This window comes from Cephus cinctus, unplaced genomic scaffold, assembly GCF_000341935.2.
Source record: "Cephus cinctus unplaced genomic scaffold, Ccin1 Ccin1_scaffold1184, whole genome shotgun sequence".
NCBI classification, from domain to species: domain Eukaryota; kingdom Metazoa; phylum Arthropoda; class Insecta; order Hymenoptera; family Cephidae; genus Cephus; species Cephus cinctus.
In genome coordinates this window covers 2149893-2160538 of record NW_014333664.1, presented here as the reverse complement: position 1 = coordinate 2160538, position 10646 = coordinate 2149893, and the positions used below count along the sequence as shown (strand labels likewise).

The window sequence follows — 10646 nt, the reverse complement described above, 5'->3', positions numbered from 1 at the left end:
TGTACGTCACGGTAACTAAATATCATACGTGCATGGTAACGAGTCAACGTGCATAAAGATCGCGAGGCACAGAGTATGTAAATATACATATATTCCGCATATAAAGATCGCGAGGCACAGAATACATTGGTATGTCCAGTCTATTGACATATAGTGTGGACTACGCGATCCCTACCTTAGATCCTTTTAAAAAGTGTCCGCTCAAATAAACAAAGACGAAATAAGGTGGCGGCCAATTGTTCTCCTTTCCGTCTTTTCACCTTATTTCGTCTTTGTTTATTTGAGCGGACACTTTTTAAAAGGATCTAAGGTAGGGATCGCGTAGTCCACACTATATGTCAATAGACTGGACATACCCATGTATTCTGTGCCTCGCGATCTTTATATGCGGAATACATGCATATCTACATATAGAATTTAAATGGGTAAAATCCATTTGCAGGTGGCTTTTTAATGCGGTTTTGAGGGTTCATGAAAATTGCGGGTTCCTTCTTCTACTTTACTTATATTTTTTATATGCTGTTTTCTGTGGAACGTATCAACGGCATAAAAATAGACACGACTGTATAATATAATAAAGTTTATATAGTATAATATAATCATGCATTTGCTACATTCCAAGTTAATCAATAGATTCAATAAGCATTGTTCATGAATAAAAAAAAGTAATAACAATCGGGTCTCGAACTCGAGACTCTCGCACGTTGACTCGTTACCATGCACGTATGATATTTAGCTACCGTGACGTACAGATTGGGAAAACTGTATTTCAGTTGTTATACACGTTTGGAGTTTGCTTAGAGTACTCTGATACATACGCTTGACCAATCAAAAACGTGGGTATGGTTCGAAGCTTCTCCGTCCAGGTGACGCATCGACAATAGAAAACACACGCTTTACAGTGCCACCCGGTATAATCCATATGTCTCACGGAGCTCACGAATATCACGCATAGTATATCTATATATACTCGACCAATCAAAACACGTGGGTATGGTTCGAAGCTTCTCCGTCCAGGTGACGCATCGACAATAGAAAACACACGCTTTACAGTGCCACCCGGTATAATCCATATGTCTCACGGAGCTCACGAATATCACGCATAGTATATCTATATATACTCGACCAATCAAAACACGTGGGTATGGTTCAACGGCCCTCCGCTCAGGTGGCGCGTTTACTCTAAAATAAATTGATTTCAAGAATATCGGCCCATTGGTAATCTCCCTACTCATCTCTGGTAAAACTGCAGTATACGACGGGTAAACTGCAGTATACGACTCCGAACTAAAGTTGGCTGCTAGTGACTTAGATTTTTAACGTAGCGCCATCTATCAAATGTAATGCGAATCGCATAGAATAGTGGTGTCTCCTGATCGGAAAAAAGCGCAACTATCTTTAAAAATTTGAAATAATTATATTTTTACTATTATCATATATATTATCTTGTTATAAAAATATATTTTGACAAAATATGATCTAGTAATCGCAATATTCCATGTTTGGAGATTTTTTTCATTTAATTTTCGTGCTACGCCACACAGGTTTGCACCTATTATGTATACATATATTTTGATATGAATATATTATTTAAAAATATAAGTATGTATAAGTGCAAGCTCGTGATTGTACATTGAGCATTAAATTTGATCTACTGCTTCGTGATTTTTTTGCTACAATGTATCGTCTGCTTTCGTAAAACATGTATAAGCATGATTTTCGTTAGTAGCTCGCAAAGCGTGTAACACAAGTGTGCTATTATTTCTTTTGCTTAAATTGGATTGTGTATGATCGATTGCAATGGTGATACGGTTCGTAGATTTGTTCAAACTAGGTGAGAAACCTTCTATTGAGGTAATCACCTTTGCACAAAGATACGGACTCATAGCTCGGACTTTCAAATGTCCAGTGTGCGATAAGCACTGCTGAATTTCTTTCGGACAAATATCGTTGGCAATGTCGTAGTTGCAAAACAACGAGATCAGTGAGAACTGGTTCGTTTTTTGGCAGATCGAAGTTATCAATGATCGAAATTTTACAATTGACATATTTTTGGATTCATAAGTACACCCAGATTCAGGCTCAGTAGGAATTTCAATGTTCCCCGCACACGACGGTCGACTGGTACTATTTCTGTCGGTTATGGTTAATTTTTTTTCTAATAGGCGGCGTGACTATTCTATGCGATTCACATTATATCCGGCAGATGGCGATACCTCGAAAAACCTAAGTCACTAGCAGCCAACTTCAGTTCGGAGTCGCATACTGCAGTTTACCCGAAAAATTATAGATTGAGTAAAATTCAAAAAATTCAAACTGAAAGTATACTTTGTGATTATTCAATTTTTAAGATGAATTTTAAAAATCCAATTCCGTTTTTCGTTTAACTACATCCTACAAAAAGAAGGCAATTTGCATGTCTATATATATATATCATGATAATGTGAACAGATCAACTAATTGTGGAATATGATAAGAAATTCTTTATTTCTTTAACATAATTTACAGCTGAATAATTAATAATAATATATATGTACACTGTATGATTTTTATTTCGTTAGCGCTGTTTTTACGCCGGAACGTTACAAATTCAACTAGTTGTAGCATTGTCATTATTGAATTCCATCAATAATTGGATGATGATATTCATGCATTGCGTTTTAACCGTTGCTTTTCCGTATTTTATTTATTTTTTCTCATCACATTTACGCCCCTGAGGTTTGCACTGATTTAATGATGCATTGATGTCCTTCTCACAGTTGGAATATGCCATACCCAGGCCAAAACCAGCTCCAGTTATGATTGGCCACCTTTTCCCTGCATAAAAGAAGAATTATTATATCACTGATGTTTGATGAATGTTCAAAATAAAGTAGACAGATATTTTGTGTGTAGGGATGCTCTAAAATAACATTGAATGATCCTAATAATCTATTTTTGGCAGTGCCAATTCCATAGTGTGAAGAAAACATAATTGTATGATTTTCATATATTATATGTTCTTGTTTGTACATTTCAGCACTTTTACTACATATCTCAGGTTAAAGACCAACAGTGATACAAGGTTTATAGCATACTAACTGATAAAATTATTGAAAAATCTTGATATCATTTCCTTCTTCAATAGATAAAAGGGTTATGGAGCGTCTAGAACTCAGTTTAGTATGTGAAACATAAACAAGGAATATCAACGAATACTTGACTCGATAAGAGGAAAAAGACAGACTACTTCTCTGAGTGGAGATGTCAAGAAATTATTATAAATTCAGTAAGAAACTTACTCTTGAAGAAGAGTAACGAAAACACGGAGCCAAGGAAAAGGCCGCCTCCTGAAAGACGTCAAAACATCAGTGAATATCAAGAAAGTGCTTCATTTCGTAAACGAAAGACTGTTACGAAGAATAACCCGAATAATATTTACCCAATTTCAGGACTGCGTCGGTAAAGCAACGATCCCACTTTCGTCCGATTTCATTCTCAACCCAAGTCCCAGCCATTTTCCTGCAAGTGTACGAAAGAAGCGTTACGTCATATGAGTCGGAGTAGTGCGGCCGCCCAAATGATCGATCGGTCAAACGTAAAACCAAATGAAAACGGGACTTTCTAAAGTGCCAGCTTTTTCTTCGTAATACTCGGGACGTTAAGATCTTCCTCGTGGGCAATAAGAGTAATCAAGTCATTTCCATTCAGACGGATTTGAAACTGGATATAAATGGGGTTCCTAGAGAGAAATCTGAAGTTTATTACGGCGCGCGTACCACGCCGCCATTCCTTTAGTATTGCCAATTGAAGTTTCTAGTAGATTTATGAAAATTACTATGCGAAAAAAAGTATCCCACAAATCAGAATTTTCACTTTATCGAACCTCAGTTTTATACCTAAAAAGTCCCTATTATAAACCCATATATGTAGTTGATGGTGTAGATCGGCTTTGGATAATTTGTAATAACGCGTTTTCTCGGTCAGAGATAGCTAGACATAAGACGCTTGATGAACGCTTTATTTTCTATCGAAATCCAAGTGTTTCTTTAGTAATATGGCGCGCGTCTCAATGGAGAATATCGTTTCCTTCTTGGGAATATACCAACGCCTTGACAAGCTTCGCTTTTAACAAATACACCCTGAAAAAAGCTTAGTGCCCTCGGTGCTACCCTGTGTACATACGTGGAGATGCACAGCGAGAGAGTGTTTCTACAATCTGATTGATTTCTCGTTGAAAATTTAAACGAAACAGTGCCCAATGTGACAGATGGTTTCTGTCAAGTGTCTCTGAATCATCAGAGAGAAGTTGCCGCAATTTCGTTGAGCCCCAGAGACACCGAAATTCCCCGTTTACTCCGGGGCCGTCTGTTCTATTCTATTTTCGTACCGTTTTCGTCGAGTGGCAAGCCACAATAACCTAAGTGATAGAATGACTGATAAATAGCGTTACTTCAATCTTTCAAAGAGCTTCAATTACGACTGTTGAATACGTTAGGTACGAAAATTTCGATTATAACATGGAGTGTTATTTTCACATAAAGATGCATCAGTATCCTATAAAGGACTGATCACTATTTATATGGACTGTATTAAACATACATCAATTTTGCTAGATTTATCACCAAAATGATTCTCTGGAATACTTTGGATACATCATTGTCATACTTTGCTTCCTTACCAGCAGAGAAAGCAAAGGAGTATAACTTGTGCGAGCCATGTGAACCGATTGTGATTAAGAAAAAGGGCAATTATATGTCGTCTGCTGCTGGGAAGTTTATGCAGGATAACATTGCTAGAAGGAAGAAAGTTTTAATATCTGGAGACTCTTTAGCCAGAAGCATCACTGAGTTCATAAAATCGAACGTCTATCTTCGTCCAAATCCCAAATGCAGTGAAAATGTTTGGATTACTTCACTATTGACAGTATTGTTAAACTGTCTAACAATTGTGTCAAAAGTAATTAAGCAGTCAGCAAACTTAAAGAGAAAAATGGAAAACATAGCTCCTTTAGCAAGGCTATCGTTTTATTTGGCTACACTGTTTATTGTCATTCAATTATTACCACTTACTGAAGCTGGAGAGCCTTTAGGAAATCCATATGAGGTTTTGGGTGTGTCGAAACATGCAACACTGCAGGATATCAGAAAGGCATATAAACATCTTGTTAAGGAATGGTAATTTGTTCATTTTGCATCCTACATAACTAGTAACATTAACTATAACCGATAATTGTCTGTCTTATTACTTTTTTTAAGAAATAAATCACATTTGATTATAGGCATCCTGATAAGACAGATCATCCAGCAGCTGAAAATAAGTTTGTAGAAATCACCAGAGCTTACGAAGTAAGTTACTTCAATTAAATATTTATTTCTAAAAAAGAATGAGAATTGTAAAACTCCAACAGCAAACTCTGTATATTAATTAATTTGATTCGCACAGCTTCTAACTGATCCTGAAAGAAGAAGAAAATTTGATAATCATGGTATAACAGAAGAAGGTATGCCGCGCCAAAGAAGAGACAATAGTCACTTTAACATGCCAGACCCATTTGAGGAACTATTTACAGGAAATTTTAAATTTCATTATCAGAACCGAGACATTACATTATTCCACAAAATGAGCATCACATATCGGTTAGTAATCTGAATCTTGTAAAGAAAATCATCAACTTTCCACATTCAATAACATTTTTGTCAACATTAAAAAAATGAAATCTCTTTCAGAGCCTTTGAAAACACAATAGTTCCAAAGAGTTATCGTACACCGCATTTAATTCTATTTTATTCGGATTGGTGTTTTGCGTGTTTACAAGTGGAACCAACATGGCGTCGCCTTATGGATGAATTGGAGCCCCTTGGTGTCGGTTTAACAACGGCACACGCCGAGAGAGAACCAGCTTTAGCAAGAAGATTAGGAGTGCATTCGTTACCATGTTTAGCCGTAACAATAGACGGCCGCACGAGTATTTACAAAGAATCCTTATTCAGTGTACAGAAAGTTGTGGGTAAGTTTGCAGGAACTAGTGAGCAAACTGTTACCAGTGTTCAATCATTTTAACCGACGTCGTATATCCTAATTATTGAATTTTTCCACGTTTCCGCAAGCAGAATTCTTAAGAAGTAAATTCCCATACAAGCTGATACAGAACATTAACAAGGATAATATTGATAGCTTTTTGTCTGGTTGGGTTGACAACAGAATACGCGCATTAATATTTGAAACAAGAGATTCCGCACGTCTACGATATCTACTTATGGCTTTTCATCATAGAGATCGCGTTGCCTTTGGCTTCGTACAGGTAATTGCAAGACATAATTACATAATGTATACGTTAATTCTGTACTGAAAACAATAATTCATACTATAGGTTCATAAACCTGAAACAGTCGCCATCACATCGAAATATAAGATCTCAGGTGATCTAGATACTCTTCTTTTGTTCAACGAGAATTCTGAAAAGCCGATGGCGTCAGTCAGCATGAAAGATATACCGAGTGAGACAATGCACAATGTCATTGCAAATAATAAATTCCTGATGTTGCCAAGACTTTCGAATCAGGCGATGCTGGATTCCGTATGCCCGCCTGAATGGCAAAAACCGCAGAAACGACTTTGTGCCATTTTAATTTCGCAAAACAGTCCGATACACGATTTAGCACGACATAAATTCCGACAGGCTGCAGTGGAATCGCCTTACAGGTACATTGTATATTTTTATATATTACAACGCAAAGTATATTCGACAGAAAATTTATTTTACGTAATATTTTAGCACTGAACGCGTAAGATACACTTATGTTTTCAAAGAAACGCAACCCGAATTCGTATCTGCGTTATCAAGTGGCGAGGGTTCGCCTATCGAACCATTATTACACATTGTGATAATATGGAGACGAGATGCGAATCATTTAAAATACGAATGGCTACCGACAGGATGGATTGAAACAGCACAGGATGAAAATCAATGGAATGAAACTCGTAAGAATTTGGAGCAGACTATACAGCGATTGTTGCGAGCATCTGAAGCGTTGCCGTACGCTGCCGAAGTTGGAGAATTGGCCGACGAACATGCTCAGGTAATGTTTCAAGGATTTTTATTAATGAATTCACAGCTTTTATATACTTTTATTCTTACACTTAATTGACCAATGCAGGGAACAGTGGATAGATTGATAGGCAGAGCATTGCTGGCTGTTGATTACATCTCTGATAGTCTTACGAAGGAGCAACTGTTACCATTGATATCAGTAATAGCAACCTTGATGTTGATTGGAGTTGCTGGTTACGGAATGTCTTACTTAGTGTAAGTAAAACAAAATTGTATACAACCCTTAATCATTTTGATTAACGATTTTTTAAATTATCTATAACAATTGATGACTGTAGAAAATTGGAAGAGGCTAGTGTACAAGCAAAACGGGCTCAGTGTAAGGACAGCACTAAGAGCGTAGAGTCACAGCCTCAATTGCGGCTTCATGAATTACGAGCGGAAAAGTATAATGGCTTGGTACGACTGTTGAAACCAGGTTGTCGCACAATTATATTGCTAGTGGATGTTCAAAGTAGGTTAAAGCTACTGCCAGCATTTCACAGAGCCGTGTGGCCTTATAGGTGGGTTTAGTTGTTAATAAAACAAAATATTTTAACCTGAAATAAAACATGAAATTTAAGATTACCTCAAATTTAATCGCACAGGAAAAATAAAACTCTCATGTTCGGACATATGTCTTTGGAACGAGGACTGGATTGGTATAAAAAGCTACTATCACTCAGTTTACCCGAACAGAGAGAATTAAATATAAATGCAAAAAATTGCGTGGGTACAGTCTTATCTCTGAACGGTCATCGTAAATATTTCTGCATGTATCATGCGAAGCATCCTGAGTGTAGCAAAGGAAAAGGATTTAAGGTATGATAAATATGTTTATAGGTATATTTAAAAAAAATATATTAATCTGTTTACTTGTATCTAGCGAATGGAAAGGATGACTAAACGGTTAAGTCGAAGATCAGAGGATGCCGAAGCTGGAGCATTTATTGGTTTCAACAGTTCCAGCGATTCGGACACGTCTCAGGATGAGGTAAGTAAAACTATAAATATATAGTAACGGAAGATGAGCGATATCGAATAAATATCTAAATATTTTTGTTCTCTTATTTTGACTAGGTGGAAAGTGATGTACTGTATCAGGATAAACTTTTGGACGGGTTGCCAATGTGGCTTGACAGACTGTTCGAGGGCTTGACACATCGCTACTATATAAATTACTGGCCCGACTTCACTGCCAAGTAATAGGTGGCTGTTTCTCGTCCTGGAAGCATATATGCCTTTTCGAACGAAACGTTGTTTTAATTCTAGTCAGCAAAGCGGTTTCGGAGATTTGATTAATTGTACTGGATGTAAAGTAACGTTTGAATATCTTTTTCAAACATGTAATCCTTGTCATGGACCTCAATGACAAACTGTAAGTGCAGATATATAAGAATTTAGAGCTTTTTTTTCTGCATGCTAATTCTCGAGATTGCAAAAGGATATTCGAATGATATCGTACACATGTATGCCGTTTAAACAGAAATGAGGGAATTTAATCCGTGAAAATCAGGCCGCGCATAAAGACAAAACATATTCATTACTAAATATTAATTAATGTTATTAACATAATTACGATTTCCTATATAGGCCTGTGTAGCTAAGCGATTTTATAGGCACGCCATTACAGACTGTCGAAGAGAATGTACACGACGTTAATAATATTAAGGGGAAAAAAAATTATCATTACTTGTCTCCTTCGGTCGTCATGGAAACTCGTAAGAATGATTTTGCCTTACGAGTTTATTATTCGTCTTGCCAGAAGCATTCATAATGGGTGCATCATTTCATCATGTTAGTCAGTGATAGATCTAGTCAATGCATTAAAGTTATGATAACGCATTCTCTTTGACCCATCCTAGATAAAATTGCATCACTTTTACTTGAATAATCGTAATGTACAGCTGATGATTTCAATGATTTTCGTAGTCTTTAAGCGATTCTTATCCAAGAGAAAGTCATAGGGGTTTATTATCGCGCACGTTACCGCCTCTGTAGCTTGTTTTTTTGTGACTATTTTTCTTTTCCTTTTTCATCATCTTAAACGTTTTTATACCATTACGTAAGATCAAAGGAAGAACTCGTCAGAAAACATAGTGAATGAGAAAATTCGTCTTGCGTACGAATCTTTCCGACTGTTGCTCCACACAATGAAATTGATCGAACCGATCGATTAACGTAATTAGCAATTGTAAGTCCAATTTCGCAATTCTCATTATTGCAACAACAAAAAAAAGAAATATGCTTGTCATTTGAAACCTATCGTTATTACTCTTATACCGAATATATTAAGGATCCTGGAGAAATACATTTTTGGCAATGTATGTAAATTGTCACCATTCATAAGAGATTTTAGGTGCGCGCATTAGTCAAGCTGTTTAAATGTCAAGTCGGAAACGTGGTAAGAAACTTCGATAATTTTTCATACTTTTCCAATGCATATGAGAAGCACGGACCACCGAGTCGTGTGTAGAATTTTATGAGGAAAATAGACAACTAGATAAAGTAAGAAAAATAATAATCCGTAGCAGATACGCCTCTCGATACTAGAATGGCCACGTATTACATTGCCAAATGAATTTCTCAATATTACGTCTAAACACCTTAAGTGTCCAATTCTACACGGTTTGCTAAGTTTTTAAACGTTCGTATCGGATTACTCGAATCCTCTCGCTTGAAGCATGAACGGGACAAGTCCGTAGAACCAATTACTTCTGCCAAGCTTTAAGACATTTTGACAATCTTTACGAACGTAATGGGTGTACGTATCCATATCCATCCTCGTCTAGAAATGTGACAGGGCGAGAGCTTCATCGCGATTATAAATGGATTATTATTAATATAATTAAAAAAAAAAAGATCTTGGGACACGCGATGTCCTCGCTCCATTACGTTGTTACACTTCTAATAAAAAATTTATTAAGATCCGCCCTCGTTCCACGTAACGTCATGGGATTATCGACGTGTCGGACATTTTTAGAAAGACCTTCGGGCGATCAGCATTATCAATTTATAAAGGGAAACTCGAGCAATGATCATAATGAGGTCATTTGGATGCTTTATGTATAATGAAAATGAATCTCTGGTGTGCGTGTGAGAAGCACGGTTGGACAGGTACGGAAAAAGAAGATAAAAAAGTGAAGAAAAGAGAATTTTTTTTCTCTACCTAGTGCTATTTATGAACAAATAATGGATAAAGAAATATGAATAATAGCAGGAAATACGTTGTAGCCGTGCTTGATCATACGAATATGACAGTTCACCAGAGGTGTGAGATGATGAGCCGAAATAATTAAATAAAATGTTTATTCTGTCGAATAAAATTTAAGGTAATGTTCGTGCGATTGTCTAAAGAGAAGGTGGATGCTCCGATTGTTACCATTTTTTTATGTATATACTCCAGAGAGAACTGTATTACGTAGAGGATAGAGTCGGGACGACTTTATATAATGAATTATTACGATATGAATATTATATATAAATTATTACCGATTCCGATTAACCGAGAAATATAATGTGAGATCTTAAAGTGTACGAGCTTTTTGTTACTACCTGTATTTAGATTTGATGA

At 36.5% G+C, this 10646-nt stretch overlaps 2 protein-coding genes across 6 annotated transcripts; one reads left to right on the top strand and one right to left on the bottom strand.

Annotated features, from left to right (window-relative positions):
- Positions 1 to 2457: 2457 nt before the first annotated feature.
- On the bottom strand, positions 2458 to 3778 carry LOC107272466 (MICOS complex subunit Mic10). Its single transcript, XM_015749642.2, has 3 exons — positions 3422 to 3778; positions 3282 to 3329; positions 2458 to 2817 (listed from the first exon to the last, which is right to left on the bottom strand). Exons 1-3 carry the CDS (start codon positions 3495 to 3497, stop codon positions 2687 to 2689), a joined length of 255 nt encoding a protein of 84 aa, XP_015605128.1. The 5' UTR covers positions 3498 to 3778; the 3' UTR covers positions 2458 to 2686.
- Positions 3533 to 10604, top strand: LOC107272462 (dnaJ homolog subfamily C member 16). Of its 5 annotated transcripts, none has more exons than XM_015749632.2 (14): positions 3554 to 3667; positions 3913 to 4477; positions 4596 to 5156; positions 5261 to 5327; positions 5425 to 5618; positions 5709 to 5989; positions 6093 to 6283; positions 6353 to 6684; positions 6758 to 7061; positions 7140 to 7288; positions 7372 to 7596; positions 7681 to 7894; positions 7959 to 8066; positions 8153 to 10604. In XM_015749632.2, exons 3-14 carry the CDS (start codon positions 4609 to 4611, stop codon positions 8276 to 8278), a joined length of 2739 nt encoding a protein of 912 aa, XP_015605118.1. In that variant the 5' UTR covers positions 3554 to 3667; positions 3913 to 4477; positions 4596 to 4608; the 3' UTR covers positions 8279 to 10604. The 5 variants fall into 5 exon arrangements, with proteins under 5 accessions (XP_024945528.1, XP_015605118.1, XP_015605119.1 ...); XM_015749633.2 differs by having other exon boundaries at positions 3577 to 3667; positions 4667 to 5156; XM_015749634.2 differs by having other exon boundaries at positions 3577 to 3667; positions 4664 to 5156.
- The last annotated feature ends 42 nt before the right edge of the window (positions 10605 to 10646 follow it).

Excerpts from the sequence above, each read along its gene's own strand:
- LOC107272466 (XM_015749642.2), bottom strand. The coding sequence starts at position 3,497 with ATGGCTGGGACTTGGGTTGAGAATGAAATCGGACGAAAGTGGGATCGT. Across the intron at positions 3,330-3,421 it reads CGACGCAGTCCTGAAATTGG|GAGGCGGCCTTTTCCTTGGC; the intron begins GTAAATATTATT and ends GACGTCTTTCAG. Across the intron at positions 2,818-3,281 it reads TTCGTTACTCTTCTTCAAGA|GGAAAAGGTGGCCAATCATA; the intron begins GTAAGTTTCTTA and ends TCTTTTATGCAG.
- LOC107272462 (XM_015749632.2), top strand. The coding sequence starts at position 4,609 with ATGATTCTCTGGAATACTTTGGATACATCATTGTCATACTTTGCTTCC. Across the intron at positions 5,619-5,708 it reads AAAATGAGCATCACATATCG|AGCCTTTGAAAACACAATAG; the intron begins GTTAGTAATCTG and ends AATCTCTTTCAG. Across the intron at positions 7,062-7,139 it reads TGGCCGACGAACATGCTCAG|GGAACAGTGGATAGATTGAT; the intron begins GTAATGTTTCAA and ends TGACCAATGCAG.